Genomic DNA, 25,284 nt, shown 5'->3' with positions numbered 1-25,284 from the left:
TAAAGAGCTTGGGACACAGTTTTGATAAATGTTAGCTCTTATTATTTATGAGGTTTTCAGTAGTTGCCCACATCATGGGGACACTGACAACTCGTGTGATGATTTCTGCATGGTATTAGTTGACCTGCTCTCCTTGGGCTTTGTGGTGGAATTTTTAAGAATATTTGTTTTGTTAAAAGCCAAGTGTTGTCCTTTAATCTTCTAATCAGTGTATTTCAACTACAAAAATCTATTTTGTTTTCTGTACTCAAAAGTTTAGCATTCCATGTGGGAACATTGTCATTTATGTTGATTTATTTTTATATGTTTTCAAAGTTATTTACTGCATTGCTCCCATTTTAGCATTTGCAGTCATCCCTGACCCCTCTCTCCCCAATTCCACATCCAATCCAGCAAAACCCAGACTGGCATTATCTTTACCATGTGCCCAGGGTCTGACTGTTTCTCCCACTGCCTCCATTATCATCCTCCTGCACTCTCATCTCTTGCCTGCATTATTTCAACAGCCTCCTAACTTGTCTCTGTGCTTCTGCCCCTGCCCCCCCAAACTCCTCCCCTGTTTTCCACACAGCAGCCAGTGTGACCCTTTTAAGACGGACTCAGATCACATGTCTCCTTTCTTCCAAACTGTTCCAAAGAATTTCAGTCTCTACCCCAGCCTATGTGACCTGCCGCCATCCGGATCCCAGTGTTTTCTGATCTCATCTCCTTCCTATTCTGCCTGGGCCACAAAGCCTCCTTCCTATTTATGCATACAGAGCTCCTCCCTTTGCACTTGTAGCAAAGCCGTTGTAGAACTAACTACCTTTGCACTTGCTGTCCCTTCGCCTGGAACCTTCTTTTCCAAAATGTCCGCATGGTTCACCCATCCACTTCATTCAAATTTCTCCTGGAACCCAAGATAAGGCAGTGTTCCCCCCCTGCCCCCTTCAGAACCTGCTCATCTAGCTTTTTTTCCTTCATAGTCCTTCTGAACATCCAACCTATTGTGCATTTACAATTGACCCTTGAATAACACCAGTTTTTCAACTGCACGGACCCACTTATATGCAGAACTTTTTCAATAAACATATTGGAGAATTTTTTGGAGAGTTGTAACAATTTGAAAAAAATAGCATTTTCTTTTCCCTAGGTTACTTTATTGTAATAAAACAGTATATGATAGATATGACATACACTGTATGTGCTAATCAATTTTTTAAATCTTTTCAGTAAGGCTTCTGGTCAACAGCAGGCTATTAGTAGTTAAGTTAAGGTTTGGGGAGACAAATATTATACATGGATTTTCTAGTGTGTGGGGGCTGGCACCGCTAACCCCTGTGTTATTCAAGAGTAAACTGTATTTGTTTACTGTCTATCTCTTCCCAGGAGGGACTTCCGTCTTTCATTGATAAGTGCTTAACAGCTGTGACAAAGCTTGGCACATTGCATGTAAGCCTTCACCTAATATTATTAGTGTAATTGATTAGTGAATGAAGGCACGCATGCACGTATGCATTTTAAGATTCTTTTACCAATTCCCAAAGAGCACACGTATTGATCTACTCCAGTTTCCTAGGGTTTTTTGGGTCAGTTTCTGGCACTTTTAGGACTTAGAATTCTTTCTTCACAGTCATATTTGTGGCTAATGTACACCCTGCTTTAAATGACTCACCCAGTTCATCTTGAAACCCCTTCTGGGTTTCTTCTTTACCTTCCCACTGCTTTTAATTTTTCTTTTTTAACAGTTTCATGAAATCTTTAAAAGCTGCTTCCCGTTGATACTGATTGCAGTAACCTTTTTACTTAAAGGCAACTCTTTCGGGTGGAGATAAGATTCGTAAATTTGCAAAACTGGGCTTTGGGCAAATAGATTTTTGAGAAGCTAGCTTGCTTCCTCCTGCTGGGCTACCTGGGCCTGGCCCCCTACTGTGACACCCCTCCCTCTTCCCTGCTAATTTTCACCTGCTCCTGCAGATCAATGCCAGTGCCGAGAGACACTGGCTCCACGTCAGCTCAGATGCGTGCCGTCTCGCCATCATCTGGAAGTATGGCAGCATCTACATGGACACCGATGTCATTTCCATCAGGCCCATTCCTGAGAACTTCTTGGCTGCACAGTCTTCTCATTACTCTAGCAACAGGGTGTTTGGATTCCTGCCCCACCACCCTTTCCTGTGGGAGTGCATGGAAAACTTTGTTGAACACTACAATTCGGACATTTGGGGCAACCAGGGTCCCAATTTGATGACAAGGATGTTGAGACTGTGGTGCAAACTCAGAGACTTCCAGGAGGTGAGCAACCTCGGGTGTCAGAACTTGTCCTTCCTACATCCCCACATATTTTACCCCATCTCCTATCCACAGTGGAGGCACTACTATGAAGTCTGGGACCCAGAACTGAGCTTCAACTACTCCTATGCCCTGCACCTGTGGAACTACATGAATCATAACAAGAAGGTTGTGGTCAGAGGGGGCAACACAATGGTGGAAAATCTCTACCGTAAGCACTGTCCCAGGACTTACAGGTACCTGATTCACTGCCCAGAGGGGCTGGTGACTGGGATGCCAGGGCCAGGTAACAAATAGAGCCAACACTGGGATGTTGCTGACGTGGTGTGGAACTGGACTTTCCTGGAGTGCCACGCTTTCACTTCATCTCCACTTCCCCAGGGGTGTGGAGCTTGCCCACCTATCAATTAGGATTAGCTTTGTCTGTCTATAATAGAAAAATCCCAAAGACCATTGGTATATAAAATATAGACATTTATTTCTCTCTCATATACATGAAGTCTGAAGGCAGACAATTCAGGGTGGGTATGGTGACTGCAGTCATGAGGGACCTAGGATTCTTGCATCTCTCTAAGTGTCATCCTTAGTACCAGTATCCCACCCATGGTCCGTGTGTCTTTTTGATCAGCCCATTGTGTCTGCATTTCAAGCAAAAGGATGAAGGAAGGAGAAAGTGTTCCTCTTTTATTTTATGAAGCCTTCCAGCAAGTACCATTTAACACTTCCCCTTACATCTCATTGGCCAGACTGTAGCTGCAAGAGAGGCTAGGAAATTTAAGGAGGAAAAGAAAATGGGACAGGCAGCTAATAGTTTTGCTCATGTTAAATTTATTTCTGTAAGATTAATTCCAGGGTCTTTTAGAGAATGGACTGGGAGGGAAAGAGAATTGATTTCTAACCTGATTTTGATATACATTAATGCATTCAGTCAATAAATATTAATTGAGCCCCTTCTGTGTATTGAGCACTGACTCAAGTGCTGAAGAGACAGCTGGATCAAGCAGACAAGTTCCTGTCTTAATCATTTCAGCTGCAATAACAAAGTGCCACAGACTGTGTGGCTTATCAATAACAGAAATTTATATCTCACAGTTCCAGAGGCTGGAAGTCCAAGGTCAACATGTTTGGGTTCTAGTGTGGATCCTCTTCTAGGTGGCAGATGGCACGCTTCTTGTTGAATTCTTATATGGCAGAAGGGCAAGGGAGCTCTCTGGCATCCCATTTACAAAGGAATTAACCCCATTCATGAGGGCTCCACCCTCATGACCTAATTACCTCCCCAAGGCCCTGCTGACCAGTTTCATCACATTGGGGGTTAGGATTTCCATATATGAATTTTGGGGGGACTTAAATATTCAGTCCATCGTAGGTCCCTAGATCTTACGTCCTAGTGACTGCCCATATCCCCCTGGCACAGTCCCCTCCCCTCTCCAGGGTGTCTGCTGTTCCTCACTCTACCTGCACTGGCTCAAAAAAGCCAATTACAAGTTTGAAATTTAAAGCTGCTACCCCTTTTATGGTCACATAAGAATTCACCCCCTCTTCCCAGAGGGTATGATAATTAATATTTTTACCACAAATATTCATCAGACAAGATTTTTCAGAACTTTCCTTTTGGTAGTTTGCTTTATAGGAAAATAGTTATAGTTTCTTCAACTATGAATTTATGATCCTTTTTCAAAGAACATGCATCCATCCTCTTTCATTCTGATATTTCTCCCTTTGAGGATCACTGCTTTGACAATTTTATTTTAAAATACTCAGAAGTCATGTGTTCTTCCCCACCTTTATTTATTCCCAGCTACTTGCTCTGGATTCTTAGATATCTGACACCATTACCCCCAAAGTAAGACTTTGAAACCTGCTGGTATTCCCCAGGGCTGTGTTCTGAGTTGTGTCTCCAGAGTCCCTGCTAGTTTTCGGCTTGCCTGATTGTCTCCACAGGTGAGGGTTCTTAGGGTGGGCCCTCTCAGGGAGGAGAAGGGTCACGCACATTGGTTCCATTTCCCACATCTGGCAAATGCATGACAAATGGTTCTCCAATTAACATTGCCAAACAGTACGGTTTTGAAGGCTTTGGTTAGAAATGTTTTCATTGTTTCAAAAACTGTATGAATTGTCTCATCATGGGACCAAACAGGTCAACCTGAATGTCACATTTTTTCATGCTGGGCTGTGATTATATGAATTCACTGTGGTGAAATTAGTAATTTGATGTTGTGGGGAAGTTGATGTTCCTATGGCCAGGAACCTTACTGAACTTAGACAACCTGATGATGTAACTGGCCTGTTGCTAGGATACCGCTTCCACACCTTTAGGCAATAAGCTATTATTGCCCTGTATAGAGAGCTGGACTCAGTGCTCTGGGTGGAGGCAGAGACGCTAGTGCTTGACCTACCTCTGGGAGAAGAAACCGGGCAATAAACCCTTTCACCCCAAAGAATGTTTTGCTATCAATTTCTTGGGTCACATTGAATCCTTAGCGAACTTACCTGGGGCTGAAACCCATTGGCAAGACAGCTGTTTATAGAGAGTTTTACCTTGCAGAAAAATATTTTTGGTTAATAAAACGTGGGACATAAACTAACAATGTGTTACTTAGGTGCAGTTTGTTAAGTAGAAAAGAATATTTCAAAACATGGTGATAGTGGAGGGGATTGGGCCAAGTAATAAGAGTAAAGAGTAGTAAGTGGGATTCCTAGGACCCCAGATGACCCTGGATTCCTTCTGGCCTGGTAGTGGTCTATGCCACACGGTTATGTCATGATGCATTTTCAAAAGAATTCATGCTGGTATTTTCCTCTATAGGGTTTTTTTTTCAAATCTCACACTCATCCTTAGAATTTCAAACAATGAGATTGTATGGGGCAAATGATGAAGTGCCTCTTGTACCCCTGTCAAGTTCGGTTCTGTCTCTCACTTTTTCTCTGTATATATAACCATGCTATTGGTAGGAATTCTTGGCCACAAATCTTCCAAGTATCCCCCCTGCCACCTTGTATGCCTTCTCTCTTCCCCCAGGACCCCTGCAATGCAACTGCTAAAGGGTTAAGATTGGCCCCAGAGGGCTGTCCAGTTTCCCACATAGGCTAGTGCCTGAGCCAACTTGTGGTTAAATATTTTTAATATCAGCCCTGAATTTCTCATATGTGTAGTCTTCTAAAAACATAAATGGATCATGTAATACATATTATTATGTCAGGTGTTTAGCACTCTAACAGTATGCATGTCCTTGATGCCTTTTTCATTGGCATACTAAAATATACTTTAGTCTTCATAATGGCTGCAGTGTTTTAGTGGAGAATCCATCATCATGCCTTTAATCAATACTCAACATTTAAATTGATTTTAATTTTAATAGTACATGTAATGCTCTAGCAAAAGTCCTGATTACCACATATTTGAGGACTTAAATTTTGGTATGTGCTGCCACATTGTTTTCAAACAGGCTATTTGAAATTGCCCACTTTCCCATCCTTCGCTGGTGTCAAAAATCTAGTTCATTGTGGCCAATATGATAGTTTAAAGAAAGCATCAAATTGTCCTGTTAATTTTGGTGAGGTTGACTGTTTCACATGTAGTGTTTATTTTCTTATGCTGTGAATTGCCTAATAGCCTTGTCCACTTTTCTATTGGGTTGCTTTTCCATTTCTTATTGATAACATAACCATTTATATGGAGGATGCAAACCTTTTATTATCTTGCTGTAGTTTTTCCAGTCTGCCCCGGCCCACCATTCTGGGTTTGTTTCTGGATCCAGAGAGTGGGTCCTGATCAGGCTGACCTCATGTTTTCATTTTGCAAGAGAGGACAGCTTTTTCCTGAGAAAGTAGTTTTTTTTTTTCTGTAAGTGCACAGACTTCCTTCAAAGAGCTTTTTTCAGGGGATGGGCTAGAGTGTCAGCTCTGCTTAGGGAAGAGGTTCCCCCTCAGGTCCAGCCAAATCTTGACAAATGGGCATGGAGGCCTTTTGATGCCAGAACCTCAGATTTTTCAAGAGAAACCAGCAAATCAGATTTTTATGAAAAATTCCCCTCTGACTTTATGCCTCCGTATCTATACATCAACACTGTGAAAACCCAACCATACATCTCTGATCTAAAATCAACTCAGGGACCATTAATGGCCAGAATCCCAGCATCAGGAAACCTATGTGGTAACACTTCAGATGCCCTTCCAGAAAGTGTGATTAGGAGCGGGCATCCGAGGTGTGATGCCAACAGCAGACAGCAGAGGGCACTCCTATCATGGGCTGCCTAGAGTCTAAAGTCCACCTTCCATCAGCTGCAGTGTGTGTCCTGCTGTTGCCAGACACAACCCTAAGTGTAGGAAGGGGACCAGCTGTGACGGTGTCCCTGCTGTGTCAGGGAGCAGGTGTCTAGCACTGGCCTGAGGAACAGGTGAGGGGCTAGAGGGCAAGATGGAAACTGCAGATCCTGAGAACCCACCCTCCTGTCCTCCCATCCTGTAGCTAGGGCCCAGACACTTAGGGTGACAGGACTGTCCCCTGGACTAGACATCTAGGGCCAATCTCCTTCGGCCTGTTCCTATGTCGTGTACTACACACTTGTCCCTACTGGTGCTGCCAAACCTGTGTGTGCTGTGGCAGAGGGTGGGTGACAGCTTCCCGGGGCTAAATAATCTAGTCCTCTATAAGCTCTCAGTGTCCTTGGGACCTAGAACCGAGCCTGGCACACAGCAGGCACTCACTAACTCTTGAATTTGAATGTTGAACTTCCCAGTTAAAGGAAGGGCGTGAAGGTTCCAGTCACGGGAGGCCTTGGTTGGCTGAAGACGGAGTCTTTAGTGTTTGGCATTACCAACAAGGTAGACCTGTTTTTCACATCAGCCCTACACAAGAGGGCAGGCACCCTGTTTACACGAGGGAATTTAGGCTGATGGAAATGGCACACACAAACACACACAGGTACCCTAGAGCTACTTTCTGCACACTTAGTGATATAGTGGGAAGACAGCTGAGAAGCAAATGCTCCAAGCCCCCCAAATTTCACACTTGACTGAACTGGGAAGGACACACTACCGACTGCCAGGTCCTGGGCTCAGCCTAGAGAGGCTTCAGCTAAGTTTGTTCTCGTAATGACCCTGCTTGGTAGAGTTTATTTTTCCATCTTACACAGAGGTTAAATGACTTGCTCAGGGTTACACATCCTGTGAATGTGGAATGTAACTATGTCTTGACTCCAGAGCCTGGACCCTTCTCCCCTCTGACGGGTGGCAGGAACTGCTCGAGTGAAAAGCATGCCCTGACCAGGAGAGGAGAGGAGAGACAAGGTTCCCCACCAGAGTAGAGAGCTTGCAAACTTCCCCACTGGCTCGTGCTCTCTGCTCTACTACTTCTTTTTTTATGTTTTAGAGATCGTAGTAAAATAAACGCACCAAGAATGTTACCATTTTCACCATTTTCAAGTTTATAATTCAGTTAAGTACTTTTGTATTGCTGCACAAGCAACACCTTTATCCATCTCTAGAACTTTTTCGCCATCCCAAACTGAAACCTTGTATCCATTAAATAACTTCTTATTCCCTAGCTCCCAGCGCAGCTCCTGGGAACCAACAGTTTACTTCTGGACTATCTCTATGAATTTGACTATTCTAGGTACCTTGTAGAAGTGGAGTCATATAATATTAGTCCTTTTGTTCACTTAGCCTAGTATTTTCAAGGTTCATGCATGTTGTAGGATGTATCAGTTTCATGCTTTTAGAAGGCCTGATAATGTTTCATTATATTTACATACCACGTTTTATTTCCCCATTCATATGTGGGTGGACATGTGTACCTTTGGCCATTGTGAATAATGCTGTTAGGAATATGTATGTGCAAATATCTGCTTGAGTCCCTGCTTTCAGTTCTTTTGAGTATATACCCAGAAGTGGAATTGCTGGGTCACATAGTAATTCTATGTTTAAATTTTTGAGGAATCACCATTTTCTTTTCTGCATTGGTTGTACCATTTCATATTCCCACCAGCAAGGCACAGGGATTCCAATTTCTCCACATTTTTGCCAACACTTGTTCCCATACCCATGTGTTTTGGCTGTCCCCAAATACAGAGCTTGGCAGACGGAGGCTGCAGTGGGAGAAAGGCATTGAAAAAATTCCCAGAAACCTGAGTGTCAGTAAAGCAACCACTGGCTATGGGAAGGGGAAGGGATCAGGGAGGGACTCACACAAGGAGAGAGAGTTCTTTGGTTCTGAGTTTCACAGTGGACCCACAGGGAAGCCAGAATGTTGGGAGGTGGACACACCCAAAGGACTAGTGTGAGGCCGAATTGGAAACCAGGAAGGTCCCCTTAGTTTGGGGTCGGTGTGCTGGGCATCGGCCTGGAGGATGCAGCAGCTGCCCCAGCTTTCAGCAGGCCAGCGGGTTGTACCCGAGTGGTGGTGTATGTATGTGTGTGTGTGTGTGTGTGTGTGGTATGTGAGTGGATGAGTGTGTGTTGTGAGTGTATGGTATGTGTGTGTGTGTGTGTGTGCTGTGTGTGTGGTTTGTGTGCTGTGTGTGTGTGGTGTGTGTGTCTGTACATGTGTCTGGGGGGGTGCTGTGTGGGTGTGGTGTGTGTGGGTATGTGGTGTGCGTGTCTGTGTATGTGTGTCTGGGGGTGCTGTGCCTGTGTGGTGGGGGTGGGTGGGGGTGGGTATGCGGGTCTGTGTGTGTGTGTGTGTGTGTGTGAGGACAGGAGCACGTCCAGCCTAGCTGGGCTCTGCTTGGTGTCTCAGCAAGACCTGGGAACCATTCATTCACTTGGATCCTGGATTTTCCTAACAGATTAAACTGGCATTCCCTCCTTCCACTGCACAACAGACCTAAAAATAGCTGGTCCCGGTGGGGTAGGGGAGAGGCTCCACCCCTCCCTGGGCCGCAGTGGGGTGGCGGTGGTCCTAGCAGAGACCCCGGCGGACCCAGGCCACGATCTGCCGGCTTGCAGAGGCTCTCCTGTCCCTGGACCCGCAGGCCGGCAGCGCTGGTTTGGGCCGGGCGGGCTCTGTCCCCTGCCTCCGGGGGTGCCCGGGCCACAGAACAGGGGAAGCACCACTGGTCCGCACAGCAGCGATGGTTCTGAGAATGGCCAAGGCGCCGTGTGTTGGTGGAGCGCCCGGGAGGCGGGCTAGGGCCCAGACGCCGAGCAGGCATCGTGGGACCTCCCTGCTAACCAACTGCCGTGACCCCCAGGTGAGCTGTGCTTTGTGGGAAAGCTATGCCAGGAATCTGGTCCGGGAGGGGGTGCCCCCAGGCCAAGGGAGCATTGCTCCGGCAGCAGGAGGTTAAACATTAGCACCCTGCACACCTGGCAACTGACCGGCCCCACCCTGCACCTCTGCTCCTTGGGCTGCTCTGGCCGAGGTATCTGGGAGGAAAGCAGAGGTGAACCCCCAGGAGTGGGCTTCCTGGGGTGGACAGCGTGGGATATTTACTTCTTGAAACAAGTAAAATGATCTGGGGGCTTGAGACTTTGAGTTCTGCAGCTAAATGGGGATCCTTCAGTAATGAAATGACGTAAAAACAAGCGCATCAGCACCTCTGGCTCCGTCCCTCTTGCACTCTGGGGCTGGAGTTTGGCAGGACTCAGCCATGGTGTTTGTGTAGGAGACCTGCTTTGTTCAGGACACAGGCCGGAAGGCCAGGCAGAGGAGGGGGTCTGGAGGGTGTGGGCAGGGGCTGCTGTGCCCCCAGCATCCCTCAGGTCCCAGGGCCTGCATTGTCTCCTGGCATTTGATTTCTAACAGGACTTGGAAGAGAGGCCTAGTTTGTATGAGGTTCTCATACTGACCTGTCACACTCCCGTCTGTACACAGGGAGGGCGGCCCCCCTCTGTCACACCCCTTAACACTTGCTCCTGGAGCTGAGGACTGGCCAGTGAGAACCCCACCCAGAGAAGGCTGGTCCTCAAGCCACGTGGCTGATAAGGGGTCTTTCATCAGCACCAAGGCTCTGAAGACATCGCCCTCATGTGGAAATATTTTTGGGTACCATGGAACTTGATAAAATGTCGCCATGAAGTCCTGTGCTTCAGGCTGGGAACAGGAACCTGAATTAACTGCACAACAACCTACCTGAGTTCTGCCAGAACTGGAGTTTGGCCAGAAGTCTTGTTGCTCAAGCGATGCTGACAGGAGCAGAGAAGGGGGCAACGAGGTGGGCCGTTCTGAACTGCCCTGTGGGCCCCTCGCACGAGGCCCTGTCCTGGGGAGCACGGTTATGTGCCTGCAACGCCACCTGTCACTGGGCTTTGCACCTCTAGAGAGGTTCTGGGTGGGTCTGAAAACTTTTCCAAGAAGCAATGACTCCTCCGTGGCAAAGAAAACACCACTAGATTCTACTGTATTTCTTTTAGAATGTGAAAAGCAGTGTTAGTTTTTGACAATTCTGTACTTGGGAAGATAAGTCATATCAGTTTGTAGTCTTCACTTCAAAAATACTCCTGAGCAATGTTAATTAAATCCCTACCCTGAATTTCTGTTTTAAAGAAAATCATCTTGGTGGCAAAAACCTAACATAGACTTTGAAAACTATGGATGCTGTCTTTTAGAAACATCCCCTTAAAATTGCTGGGAATGGAGGCCAGCTGCGAGGGAGAGCTGTGTGCCTGGTGGAGTGGATCTCTCTCTTCCTTGCTCCTTGATGGTTCTGGGAGTGGTGCAGCCCCCATGATGGGCAAGAAAGAGCAGAAAGGGGGACTCTGTTCCTTAGAAAACAACAAATCAACCGCAGAATACGTCTAAGGTCTCTAACAATGGCACTCCAGGAGAGCTCGTGGGCCACTCTCATCCCCGCTGGGGTCTCTGGCACTCCCTTGCCTACGGTGTGTGCACAGCCTGTTTGCAAACTGTGCGAAGGTTTCCTTGGCAGCCGCAACAATTAGCACTAATGGCGCGTCTGAGCTCCCTGAGGCGGGCAGCGTGGCCGTGAGCTCTGGAGCCAGGTGGGCTTGGCAGTGATCGCTGGGCGGCTGGCTGCCCGGGAAGGCTGGCTCTCCCAAGTGCTCCTCTCGGTTGCATTCTTGAGGACACAGAAGAGACACTAAGGGGACACTGGTGGTGGTGTAGCATAGCTGTCAGTTTCTGTTAAAAAATAGGTCAGATTTTTATTGGAAAAAGTGAGCCATTTTGTTAATTTTGTGGAGGTTGTCCTTGACAGATTACAGCTGGGCAAATTTCCGAAGAGCCATAAAGACGCCAGGAATTGTTTCAGTGGGATGGCTGCCTTATGAGGGGGTGAATGCCCCATCGCTGCAGGTGTGCAAAGCAAGGGTGATAGATGGACTTTTTTTTTTTGGCTGTGGGATTCCATCAGCTAGAAACCATCTGTTCGGCAATGAAGCGAGTTCGGAACGCTAGCATAAACGTCGCTTTTTTGCGTCCCACTAACTCATAACATTGGTCTGAGACTGAGAAGTTTTCTGGGATCCCTCAAAACATCTACAGATGGTTCACCCAGCTTCAGATTTCCTAAGGGCAGCAAATCATTTCTGCCCTGTGTTTCTCTGTTCCCAGATGTGGGCAAAGCTAATTCAGCTCATTCAGCCTGGAGAAAGCACAGTGTCCCTGCCCCTTGTGGGGTGTGGTTTCCTGGTAACCTGTGACACCCTAATAGGGCTTTGTCTTGTGCCCGTGCTTATGAGGTCACACACTGTGGAGCCTGAGTCATATTCCGCGAAGCTCTGTTGAGATGCAGGGGAAGCTGAGTCTCTCCAGCACTAGCCCTGTTGCGATTTGCTGTTCATTTGCGCTTGCAGTCTGGCCACAAAATCTCAGGTACTGTAATTTCTATCATGGGAAATAATTTCTGTATCACCATCACCATCATCAGTAGGTAGTTAGGCATAATTCAAAACCTTTGGAGTCAGACAGACCTTGATCTGAATCTTGGTTTAGTGACTTTGTAGCTGAGTGGCTCGGGGTAGATCCCTCAGGTTTTCTGAGTCTCAGTTTCTGTGTTTGTTGGATGAGGCAAATAATAACTACATACAAGGCTGAGTGATGGCTAGAAATAGTACTTGAAAGGCTGACACAGTGCCTGGCACATAGATACTCAAGAAATGGTGGCTGCTCTCAGCATCATAATTTTCAAATTCCCATTGTTCTGCTTACCTTTTGATGTCAGAGCCCCAGGACTTCCGAGAACTGGACCCTTTGGGTTCTGACGGAAGACAGGTATGATCAGTAAAACCACATGAACTCAGTCCCCTAATTCAGAATTCTGTATAACTGGGAGTGGGGCTGCCATCCTCAGTGTTTACGGAATGTGCTCAGAAGGTAAACATAGGGGTTTCAGGGCTGCTTGGGGGGCAAGCTAGAGCACTGTGAGCACATCTTGACTGTCAGTGTGGGCTCTGGGGCCTCTCACTGGGGAGCCTGCACCCGCCCGCAAGGACTCTTGCATGCCAGGCTTTTATTAGTGGCCAGTGGGACTAAGCTATGGACACACATGGTCCACAAACCCAGCATTTTACTAAATCCGAATGGCATTTTTTTCAGTGAATCCAAATTGAGGACTCTGAACTCCATTCTTGTCTTTATCCCCATTCTTGCTGGTCCATAGCCTCAATTCTCCAAGACCCCAAGAATAGGGACTTTTTGAAGCAGATATTCTAAGATTTTGACAATTCTACTCCATTCAGTAGCAAACTGGGTTGCAGGTGATATGCTGGAATACGATAGATACGAAAAGCCATGGTCTCCGCCCTCTTGGAGCTTGTAGCGGGGGGAGTGGGGTGTAGGTGAAGGCAGACAGATTGTCCTGGTATGGCCCCTCCTCAGCATTCCTGCAGCCCCTGTCCTAGGTCCTGCCCTGGCACTTCCCGCTCTGTAGGGGATTTTTCTGTCTGTCTGGAAAACAAACTCAGGAGCCAGACACCACCACTTACTAGTATGTGACTGTGGGAAAGTTGCTGCCCTCTTTGCTCACCTGTGAGGTTTTTCATCGGAGTACTGGGTTGTAGCGAGAAGTAAGTAGGCTGAGTCTTGGGAAGCCTTATAACTGTGTGTGGAGCGTACAATTCCAGAACTATTTTTATCAGCTATGGCAGGGACTGCTGCCTGGGTGACCATCAGTCCTGAGTCCTAGTCCCGGTGTCTGGCACGTGGTGGGGGCTCAGGCATGTTCTGTTGATGGGACGGATGAATGAATGTTGCACAGCTGCCCCAACATAGACCAGACTATAGTAAGGGTGCCCGAAGGAGTGTATGCTCTGTGCTCTGGGAGCCCAGGGGAGGGGCAGGGAATTCTGACTGTAGGCTTGGAAGGGGTTTATGGGCAGTCGTGTATGAGCAAGGCTTGCAGCATGCATTCACCTTCAGTAGGAGCAGAAGAAAGTGGTGGAGGCTTGGTGCAGTGAGTGGCTAACAGCTGACTTTGTAAGCAGGCTGTGGGTTTCAATCCTGCCTCCTGCTGGGACAAACTTCTTCAGTTCTTTGTGGCTGAGATAGTAAGAAAAAAATAATAATAACAACAGTAGCCTTCTTGAGGGATTAGTCTTTATAAAGCACTTAAAAACAGTACCTAAGAATAAATAGCCCAGACATATGAAAATGTGGACAGCAGGAAGCACAGTAAGAGGGAGTTGCAGCTGGAAGGGTAGTTTGGAAACGGTTCGTAGAGGCCTTTGAATATCTTTTTAATGAATTCAGAATTAGCCCATGAGGAATACATAAAATCCATTCCCATGTGGCTGGACCTCAATGGTGGCTGCCCCTTTTAAGTAAGGTGTGTACTCTGCATTTTGTCACCATCTCCAACACTGCCTGCTGCCGTGGTTCTGAATCACTAAATCTGGAGATGTGCATTTCTAACAAGTTCCCAGTTGATGCTGATGCTGCTGGTCAGGGACCACACTTTGAGAACCACTGCCTACTTGTATCTGAAACACTAACACGGGGAATCAGTTGCCACTATCATGAAACTTGTACTGCAGTTTCTCTTACACCTGGCAGGCATGTTTCCTGCATTAACTGCTTCCTTCCTGGCCCCGGTGGAATTTGGATTTATAATATCTAGTATAATCAGTATTGGAAGTCTGGATATAGAGGTCCTAAGAGACAGATGGGCCAGTGAGAAAGAGATTTGGGGGTAGCTGAGGCTCGGCCTAAAGCTTGCCAGTGGTTGTGGAAGCTAGGGGTGTGTTTGAGCTTATCCCCTGAGTATGAGCACAGGGAGAGGTGGTTCATGGGTGAACAGCAGAGTATCACAGGGGTGCTGGCACACCCTGCCTTAAAGGAAGGGTGACAGGGTAGCAGCTGTCCAAAGGAGATGCTGGAAGGCGCGTTCAAAAAAGTGGGTGGAGAGCTGCTGATAAAGCGTTGAGAGTCTTATTATTACAGAGGAGACTGCAGGTCAGCAGCTTAGTAGCCAAAGCATAGATAAAACAGTTTTCAGGTGAGCTCCCGGCCTGTGGAGTGTGTCCCCTGGGGGAGGCAGGTGTCCTGTTATGCTTGCACATGGCATGCCTGGTCACTGGCTGTTGCCCCAAGGCACAGCTTGTTGTGGCAATTGTCTCTGAGGCTCCCGTGACATGGTTGCAGCTTGGAGCTGAGCATGGTGAGTATCATGTCACCAGCCTCCTTTTTTTTTTTTTTAATAATGTGACGCCATTAGTAGAAATGTGCTGGTCTCCTCATGGTCATGCTGGGGGTGCTTGTGGCTAGGTGATTTTCTTTGTGGAGTGTGTGGAGAGAGTATCAGAAAGGGAGGCAGGGGAGTGATGAAATGGAAAAGGAGGTCAGGGTTCTTGTGGGGGATCTTCCAGACCAGGCTAAAGAGTTTGGACTCAGTTCTGTGACCACAAGAACCCACTCTGAGCTCCCATGTGGGGTGCAGGAGTGAGGTTAATATATCTGGGGAGTCTAGGGCCTGGCGCTGGGCCTGGCCAAGTGGGCACGCTGTGAGGGGGAGTGAGTGATGAATGTGTTTGAGGAATAAGAACTGATGATCTGATCAAAGCAAAGTTTAAGACAAACAGGCTCGAGCTGTTCAACATCTGCAGACTCTGGAGTCAGATGCAGCTCTGGCTTCCCCAACTAGCTAGCGTAAGACACCAGTTTCCTTGTTTGTGAAGCGGGAATAGTAGTCCCTGGAGTTCCTGTCCATCACAGAGGCCGGCCCTCCTGCATGGCACTGCTCACTCCTGAGGGCCTTTGCCTCGCCCCTCCTCCTGTCCTCACAGTGCCCCCTGGGGGAGGCTAGGGCAGGCTCTCCACCCTGCCACTGCCTCTCACAGTGACAGACAAGCTCAGGGAGGCCAAGGCCTGTCCAGGGCTCCTTCTCCTGTTTGCAATCCCAGTCCCACCGTTTCTTCAGAGCCTTTCTCCTTCATATAGAAATGGAAGTATATATCTATACATATCATACCTATTCATGTATCAGTACATGAAAAGCTGCCTTATTTTTATCAATAGCTGTGTAGTATTTCCTTGTATAGAGATACCATTTGTATCCCGTATTGTGCTTTAAATTTTGCTTTCTTGTACTTTTTCTTGTACTCTGCTATTACAAACATTGTTACAATGATAATTTTTGCACAAACACCTTTACACACTTGCATAAGTTTATCTGTAGGATAAATTGTAATTCTTGGTAGTGGAATATTTCATTTTACATTCTTGCTGCTATTGTCAAATCACTCTCCAAAGAGAGAAAATAGTTTTTATGTCCACTAAGAGAGTAGAGAGTAGAATCTGAGTCTTTTGATGACAAACTGAAGCTCTTTTCTAAGCCATTAGGTTTGAAGAAGAGACCTTGATTGGCTGAGCACTATCTGTGCGCAGAGACACGGCCGCTCTCTCTCTTTTTTTTTTTTAATTTTTTAATTTTGGTATCATTAATCTACAATTACATGAAGAATATTATGTTTACTAGGATTCCCCCTTCACCAAGTCTCCCCCACATACCCCTTCACAGTTACTGTCCATCAGCATAGTAAGATGCTGTAAAATCACTACTTGTCTGCTCTGTGTTGCACAGCCCTCCTCTTGACCCCCACACACTATACATGCAAATTGTAATGCCCCCTTTCTTTTTCCCCACACTTGACCCTCCCTTCCCACCCATCCTCCCCAGTCCCTTTTCCTTTGGTAACTATTAGTCCATTTGTGGGTTCTGTGATTCTGCTGCTGTTTTGTTCCTTCAGTTTTCCTTTGCTCTTATACTCCACATATGAGTGAAATCAACCTTGGCAGTGGTGGACATTATTTCACCCACATCCCACTACAGAGAGCATAATCCTAGGATCGTGGCTATCAGGGAAGCTGGGACACATAGCCCACCCCTGTTCCACTATAATTTTGTAATTATAGGCAGAGAGGGTGAGGTGCGATGGACATTAGGTGGCTCTGCCTCCCATGACAAGTTACGGACTTTGTTCTGAGATAATGCGGTGTTACAGAAAGGCCCATGCATACGTTTCACAGCTCTCCACAACAAAGACCTCTTGCAGGCATTCTTATAGTAGACTGAGGACCTACTATGTGCCAGGCACTAGACTGGGTACTTCACCTGCCTCATTCTTAACCATAAGCCTGCGAAGTGGGTCCCATGATCCCAATTATACCCAGGAGGCTTAGAACTGGGAAGGGTCTTGCCCAAGGCTGAGGATGGGAATCCACATGTGTGTGACCGGGAAGCCCACACTCTTGCTTTCCACAGCTGTGGCCATGTCAGCACCTTCCATGCATAGCAGGCTGTGGCACAGATGCCTCACTTCACCCACTTAGTCTCTTGCTGGCCAGCCACATGCATCTTGCCTAACTTGGACTCTCTTCACATTTTCCAGGCCCTCTCTCAGCTCCTTTGCCTGCTGCCGTGACCTTGGGGGCACCCACCCCCGGTGGTCAGCCCAGGGCTTCCCCCGCCCATGCAGTCCTTCATGACCACTGCCGAGGGCCTCAGTGGCTCTGTCTTTGGGAATTTTACCTTCCCTACCTGTAAGTTCCAGCCTCACTGTGAAAGCATAGACTGGAGGTGCATTAGCGCCCTGGATGTGGACTGTGTGGCACGGGAGGTGGACGTGGCCATCCTGCAGGAGCTCCTCAATGGTGTCACCTTCTGCAACTTGGACTGGGAGGTGCGCAGCCGCTGTGGGCAGCCTGTGGACCCTGTACTGCTCAAGGTTCTGTGCTTGACACAGCTCATCATTGAGTACCTGCTGCACTGCCAGGACTGCCTGAGTGCCAGTGTGGTCCAGCTGGAGGCACGGTTGCAGGCCAGCCTGGAGCAGCAGACACATGGCCAGCAGGAGCTGGCCTGCCAGGCTGATGAGCTCAAGGGCGTGTGGCAGGAGAGCTATCAGCGTCACAAGTTGATCGGCACCTTGCAGCAACTGCTTCTGCAGTCAGGCGCCTACAGCTTCCACCCAGTGAGGAATCTCTGCAGGGTGAGGAGAGGGAAGAGCCCTGGGCTCGGCCACCAGGCCTCCTAGGCAGCAGCACATCCACTCTGGGCCCCAAGGCCACTGTGGGTCATTCTCACTGGGGTTAGGAACAGATTTTAGAGATGCTGCTCCAGACCAGAGGGCCTGAGGGTGTCTCATCGGGTTCTAGAATGTGTGTGCATATGTATGTAGGGAGACTATATGTGGTGCGTGTGTATGAATGCTGCATGTGCACATGTTTATGTAGAGGGTGCCTGACCAGTGTGTGCATGTGTGAACATATGGAGGGAATGTGTTTATGAATGGTGTGAATATGTTTGTCTAATGTGTATATGTGCATGTTTGGAATGTACATCTGTGCATGGTAGGTGTGTGTGATGGGTAACTTGCGCTTGTGTGCGTATAAAAATATATTTATGGTGTGTATGTGTGAATGAATGAGGGTGTATGGTGTGTGTATTTATGGAGGGTGTGTATATGTATGAAGAGTTTGTGTGTATGTAGAGTGTGATGTGTAAAGGTGTGTATGTGTATGTGTGTGTGTAATCAGTGTATAGCAAGGGACTGGAAGAACCAGGCCCATTCTGGAAAAGTAACTTCATTCAACCAAGTGACAGTTCATAACTCAGGGTGGCATTTGAGCATTTGCATCTCTCCCCATGGAAAATGTGGACTGGGGACACTTACCCTTTAATAAATTGTCATGGTGGCCAGGATCTGTGCCAGGAACCATCCGTGTTCCTACTTGTTCCATGTAGGAGCAAGTCATGCTGGTTTGAGTTTTCAGGAAATTCGGTTTGGGAGTGGGTGGGACAGAACGAATCATATGATACAATGTCAATAGATTGAAAGGTAATTGATATGTTAATTATGATAAAAAGGGTCAGAACCCTATCAGTAGTAAACAATAAAATAGCAATCTAACCTGGTTTAGGCCAATAAGGAATTTGTTGGTTATTTTAATGGGAAAATCCAAGGTTATTGTGGGACTCAGGTATGGCTTGCCCCAGGAACCAGTGATGGCACCAGAATCTAGTTTCTCTCCCTGCAGCTCTTGGCGATTGTTCCTTAGTGTGGGTTCCACTCTCAAAAAATTCCTGTCCGTCTGATAGTAGATTGGGCCACTGCAATGCGCACATCTCATTCTTCCAGACTCAAGGCCAGCATGATGGTGGGCCTCCTCAGGTCTCAGCAGCCCAGCCAGCATTTCTCCTTGTCTCTTGTTGTTTGGCTGGGTTCATGTTGAAGCGATTGTTCCCCTACTCACTTTCTCCACATTTGAATTACTTAAAGTGCATCAGCAATGTGATTTTATTTGGAAATATTTCAGTATGTATCTCTAAAGGCAAGGACTCTCACCTTTCAACATAAGCATAATACCATAATCATACTCTGAAAAACTAACAAAAATTCCTTAGTATCATCAAATGACTTGTCAGTGTTCACAGTTCCTCAGGGCACTGGTTGTGTTTTAAAGCTCAGAATATACAGTTTAGGTTGATATCACTGCCTTACTAAGGAAATCAAACTCCATTTCTAAAGAAGCCCAGGGGTCCCAGAGAAACTGGAATTTTTATATAGGAAGACTCTCCAGCCGACTCCAGTGACCTAATCCTGCCCTTCTCTACTGCTTCCCTTCTGCACAGTGCCACCTGTGTGACAAGACATTCACGAATGCCGCCTATCTCCAGGGCCACATCCAGCGTAGGCATGAGGGCACGGCAGAAGGCAGTGAGTCCCGGTGGCCCTCCTGGGATGGGGGAAGGGCCTGGCCTGGCACTCAGTGGGTGGGAGGCATATATACCACAAAAGCTTCATTCAGAACCTCATCGTCCAGTTGAAAATGAGGTGATCCAACCCTCCACAGGGCTGGGAGGGTTTCTGACCATGTGTGTAGAGACAAAAGGCTGTGAGCCACATAGGTAGGTCTGAGTTGTAGCTTTGTCCTTTTCTATTATCTGACCACGATGAGTGCCTTTCCCACTGGGCCTCAGCGGCCTTCACTGTGAATGGGGCAGTCAGATGGAGCGACTGTGAAAAGCTCTTACCCTCCAGCCTTTTGTAAATCTGCTAATTCTCTGATGCTAACTAGGAATGAACTTAAATGGGGTTAATGAGCAGTCAGACCAGTTCTTTGATTATTTTTATGTATGTAAGTGTAGTATGACTTAGTCACTTTAATTTTAATATTTCAGTTTACAAAATGAGCAGCAATGCTGTATGTTTTCCCATAAAGAGATTTATATGCTTTGTATCCACACTTTGAGGTAAAAATTTTACTGAACAGTAAAAAAAGGCTCTTATAACATTAAAATAAATATAGATATGAAAATATAAATATGATAGGCTCATTCAATAAAACTTTTCTTAAGGACAGAGTTTTAAGATACTACCATGTATTTGCCTAGTTGCTACGCATTTATTATATATCTACTGCTTCTTGGTTCTGAATTGGAGTTACTAAAGAAAAATGGATTTTCTATTTCTTAAATAACTTTTTCTGATAAAAACACATGTCTTTGAAGAGATGTTTGTACACTCCTGTTCATGGCAGTGTTATACAAAGTGGCTAAGATGTGGAAGCAACCCAAATGTCCATTGACAGATGAATGGATAAATAAAATGTAGTAAAAACATTTTAAAAAGCAAATATTGTTCAGCCTTAAAGAGAAAGGAAATTCTGCAATATGCTATAACATAGATGGACTTTGAGGATATTATGCTAAGTGAAATAAGTCAGCCACAGAAAGGCAAATATATGAGTTCCCCTACATTTGATACCTAGAGTAATCAAATTCATAGGCACAGAAAGTAGAATTGTGGTTCCCAGGGGCTGGGCATAGGGGAAATGGGGAGCCCTTGTTTCATGGGTGGAGTTTCTGTTTTATAAGATGCAGGGAGTTATGGAGATGGATGGTGGTGATGGATGCACAACATTATCAAGGTATTAATGCCAGTGAACTGTATATTTAAAAGTAGCTCAGATGGTAAATTTTATATTCTATGTCTTTTACCACAATATAAAAATTGGAAAAAAAAGTAGGCCTTTGATAAAACTTAAGTACAGGAAGGTAGAAAAGAGAAAATAAAAAATTATGGACATTATCACCTGCAGTTAATATTTTGGTTCATTTCCTGCCATTATTTTTCTGTATGTATGTATAGATATAGGTATAACCGTATAATGTGGAGTTTTGACTATTGCTGATTTTCAAATAAGAATACATCATGTTTTCCAATGTTATTAAATCATCCTTGAAAACATGATTTTTAATGGCTGAATAGTATCCCACCATATAGCTATCATAATTTATTTCACAGCTGAATTATTCCATAAGTCATATGATTTACTAAAAAATGTATAGTAACCTATTATAAATCACATAATAATAAACATTCCTGTATACAAATCTTTGTTCATATTCCTTACTATTTCGTTAATGTGAAGTGCTATAAGGAGAGGAAAATATGTTCTTAAGGCACCTTTTGCTACATTAATGCTCATGACTTTTCTATGCTCAGGCTCCAATAACCCTGCTGTTCTATTCCATACTAACCTCAAATCACTTTATTAACCCAAATTAATTTCTACTGCAAGTAAAAATTGTTTCAAAAAAGTCCAATCTGAGAAAAGCCACGTCTGTTTTCAAAGAAAGTCTTAGAGTTTTAATAACAATGCCCTCTATCTAGTAATCACTACATGTACTTTAAAAAGTGACAAATGTTCAAGTACAATTGTACAATCTTTGATTTTTTTCACTAACCTATAATTCTTGGTTTATTAGTATGTGGTTTAGTTGGAATGTTCTTTTATAATTCTTTCTTCTTCAGTCTTAAAATATTTAATGTGTATACTTAAAGCAACCTTAGCTAAAAGGTTTCTTCATCATGCATGGTGCCTTTTGGCATTGAAATTTAAAACCACACATTTAAACCATACTAACATTGGAAAAAGTGAACTACAATGATTTCCATTACTCTAAATTCCTCTCTGATTGCTGTTGGGATACATAGATAAGGCCTTTGTATTAACAATCAGTGCGTGCCTGCTATTGGGTGTTCTGCTTGTGTTAGCCTACTAATTTTGCATTCACATTTCCATCTGTCAATTCTGTCAAAATAGGTCTTTAGATGATAATGATAGTTCACATTTATTGAGCTGTCATGCCAGGCACTGTGCTAACGCTTTGCATGATCACATTTCAGCCTCAGAACAACCCTCTGAGTTAGGTGCTATTATTATCTCCATTTTCCAGGGCGGGGAAACTGAGGGTCAGGGAGGTTACATCGCTTGCCCAAGGTCAGTGTACAGTGTAAGTGGTGAAGCTGCTCCCAGATTGAGGTGTGACTGCCTTGGTGCGGAGCTACACTTGATTGACTTTGTTAAAGCGGTCACCCTCTCTTTGCATAGATACGGCAGAAAAACAGAAAAATGAGGAAAAACAGCTAGTGGAGAAGGAGTTAGAAGAGCTGCGGGCCAAGCTGAAGTGGACCCAAGGGGAGCTGGAGGCCCGGAGGGACGCTGAGAGGCAGCGGCAGCTCCAGGTGGGCAGGAGAAGCACAGTCAGGGAGACTCCGTCCGGGACCAAGCCCACGGCCCGTGAAGCACGTGCATCCCACCGGGCCGGGGTTCCCGCTGGCTTCCAGGGCCCGGGGTCGGAGCTCGGACAGCGGCTTCCTGGAAGGGGCAAATGATTTTAGGCAGTCAGAAAGGAAAAGTCCAGTGTTGGCCAGACCCGTATGGCCAAAAGCAGAGTAGAGCAGTGCCGTTCCTGTGTTCTTCACCCCCTCTGAGGGGGTCTGCACCTGAATTGTAACTTCTTTCATGATGCTGGTAATTAGCTTTTTGAGGACAAAGACTGGGTAAAGCTCCAGAATCCGCCCTAAGGAGGTACTCAGCACCTATTTGTAGAATGAAGATACATAAATATCCTCACTCATTCTTTGAGTTATTCATTCATGATTCATTCCCTCAAGATGCATGTATTGCACACCAACTGTGTCAGCCACTGTGAGAAATATAAAGAGAAAAGACATGATCCTCATGGGACTTTAAGTTCAGATAATATTTGTCCCACTCCAAGTGCAAACAATGGGACAAATGGTCTTTAGGTCTCCATACTGACTTGCATGGGGAACGGTCCCTGGCCGTTTTCAGTACATATTTGCCATAATATGGAATTAATGATTCTATTATTCTTGCTTTACTTTGTAGGAAGCAGAGAGCACTCGTCAGAGAGAAATACAAGCTGAGAAGCTGTTTGATGAATGGAAAGAAAAAGAGCTGGTCAATCTATATGGGGAAACAGACAAACAAAAAAAATTCCTGTGGGATGAACTTAAAAGTGTTGCCAACGAAACTTATATGTTAGAAGAGGTACCTGATTTAAAAGGCTTTTCAAAGTTGTTTTGTTGAAAATCTTATTTGTTCTCAAAATTCATTTTTTAGTTTGTACTAGTTTTATTTCATCTGCCATTTGGGCCTAATACACTGTGAAGCCAGATACCCAAGGCCATGCCTGGGATCGCATCCCTGTACTTTCACATACAGACTGTGTAACCTTTCTGTGCTTCCATTTCTTTCTTGTAACAGAGGTTGCCAAATGGTTAAATTAGCACATAGACAACACTTAATATCCTCTGTTACATAATAAGAACTCCCTAGATATCACCCTTAGTTTACGAAGGGCTTTCATCACTGGACAATAAATGAGGCAAACTTTAAGTGAATGCATTTTTCTCCCAAGAAACATTCGCTGGGCACAGGCTTCGTGCCAGCCACAAGTAAGAACTAACTTTTACTGTTTGTATTTACTGTTTTCCAGCCCCTATGCAGTGTGCTTTGTATATAGTAACTTTTAATCCCCACAACAACCAAACAACCAAACATTCTCAAAGCAGGTACATCATTAGTTTATTAATTTATTTTTCAAAGTTTCTTTTTTCTTAAGCTCACATCATTCCTCCTTTACTGGTGAAGACACCAAGGCCATATAAGTTGCCCACAGTCACACAGATATTACGAACTGGGATTTGGACCCAGTCATTGCAACTTGAAAGCCCCTGCTCTTCTGGGTATATTACCAAGTTTATTCAGGCATATAAACCTGTGTGACTAAAACTGTATTAGGGAAAAAGTTTTGAGTAGAAATATTTTCTGAATGTATTCAGCTTTTAGTGGTCTTCCTCAAGTCAAGGAGAATCTTTTCTTGTTTTTGAAAATGAACTAATGGTGTTTCTCATAGTCATTCCATGTTCTGCCTAAAGAAACACCTAGACAACTGTTCCAGATGGGGATTGTCCTAGGATATGCTTGGAGTCTGGGTGAACCGCCATCTTAGTCTGAGGTGGAAAGCCAAGGAGGGAAGGTGATGGGGTTGAAATGAGGTACATGTGCGTGTCTGTGTGTGATCTCTAGTTGTAGAGGTCGCGGCAGAGAGCGGACCCCAGCCCTTCTAAGATGGCGCTCACATCCGGTAATGGCACATCCCACGCATCCGCTCTGCCGAGTAGGAGAATCCTCTTCCCAGACCTTATAAGTAGTTCCGTGCTCGTGCACACTGCATGATTTCCGCCCTGTCGCCAATAGAGTTAAAGGTCACGCATGCTCTCACCTTTGATTGGTCTAGGAAACATATATATAGAGGTAGTTAGTAGTAGGAAAAAAGAGAAGCCAGCAGAACCAGAAGCTAGCGAGCCAGCCTGCAGAGACGAGAGGAATGAAATTAGGGAGAAACTAAAAGAGCTCTAACTCATACTTGCCTGCGTGCAAGCTGCAATCTTTCTGTAACACCACCTGTGAGAAGAAATTAAAGCTGATTGAAACCGAACCAGGTCTCCTGTGATCGTGTCGACTCGACCCATGGGAAGTGGGCGCGATAGCTGGTGCCAAAACCCGGGAACCTCTCCGAGCTCCGTGCGTAAGTCAGAGCTTTCTTCGTGAGACACAACCATCCGGCAGAACTGGCGACTGCGGATGACGTAGAGCTTTTTGCCCTGCAACGGTTTCAGTGGACTCCATTCGGAAAGATCGCCAGAGAAGCCGCCGGAGAGGAGGAGGGTGAGTGGACCAACAAGCAAAACGAAAGTAGGGTTAGAAAAGGTCAGAGTGAGCAGCTGTGGTGGGTGTTCCTGTCTTTTCTGATTGTCAAAGTGTTCTTTGTTGTACTGTTTATTGTCATGTATGGAATGAAAGGACACTGGTGAAAGTTCGCGGGATAGCGACGGATGCAATAAAAGTTCGCAGGGTAGTGACAAGAATACCCCTTACCCACTTAAAAATTTACCAATCTCCCTGTAAAAAATGGGATCTGAAGTGTCTAGACTCAGAGCAGAGGAGCCTTTAGGGGCGCTCCTGAGAGCAAATGGGACCCCATTAAAAGCAAAAATCGCAAGAGTCTTCCTCCACACAGTAGAGAGACATGCTCAGTGGTTCCTAGATGAAGGAAAAATCACTACCCCTTTGTGGGAAAGGCTAGGCGATGATCTGCGCAAAGCAGATCAGATGGAATCGCTCCCGGCTGGGATGCTTCCCATATGGGGCCTGGTTAAGAGCTGCGTAAAAGAGAACAAACCTAGTTGTAGAGAAGCAATTATTGAAATATCACATCACTAGAGACCAAGCAAGAG

The 25,284-nt window shown here is 45.7% G+C and overlaps 2 protein-coding genes across 3 annotated transcripts in view; both read left to right on the top strand.

The window, feature by feature from the left end:
• LOC140848281 (alpha-1,4-N-acetylglucosaminyltransferase-like) overlaps positions 1-4,665 on the top strand; it is a 99,140-nt gene extending 94,475 nt beyond the window's left edge. Inside the window, exon 2 of the mRNA XM_073230492.1 lies at positions 1,957-4,665. Coding sequence (XP_073086593.1) covers positions 1,957-2,568 — 612 coding nt within the window. The 3' untranslated portion in view covers positions 2,569-4,665. The remainder of the gene's footprint in view (positions 1-1,956) is intronic.
• Positions 4,666-11,954: 7,289 nt separating this feature from the next.
• Positions 11,955-25,284, top strand: part of DZIP1L (DAZ interacting zinc finger protein 1 like) — a 44,645-nt gene continuing 31,315 nt past the window's right edge. The window contains exons 1-5 of one of the 2 annotated variants that reach the window (XM_073232363.1): positions 11,955-12,046; positions 17,059-17,640; positions 19,302-19,386; positions 22,076-22,200; positions 22,871-23,032. In XM_073232363.1, coding sequence (XP_073088464.1) covers positions 17,140-17,640; positions 19,302-19,386; positions 22,076-22,200; positions 22,871-23,032 — 873 coding nt within the window. In that variant the 5' untranslated portion in view covers positions 11,955-12,046; positions 17,059-17,139. Of the gene's footprint in view, positions 12,047-17,058; positions 17,641-19,301; positions 19,387-22,066; positions 22,201-22,870; positions 24,716-25,284 lie in introns of both variants that reach the window. The other variant, XR_012129524.1, reaches the window with a different exon arrangement.

Source organism: Manis javanica, chromosome 3 (genome assembly GCF_040802235.1).
Source record: "Manis javanica isolate MJ-LG chromosome 3, MJ_LKY, whole genome shotgun sequence".
Classification (NCBI taxonomy): domain Eukaryota; kingdom Metazoa; phylum Chordata; class Mammalia; order Pholidota; family Manidae; genus Manis; species Manis javanica.
Note: the sequence above shows the minus strand (reverse complement) of the source record. Positions and strands in the feature narration are given on the sequence as shown.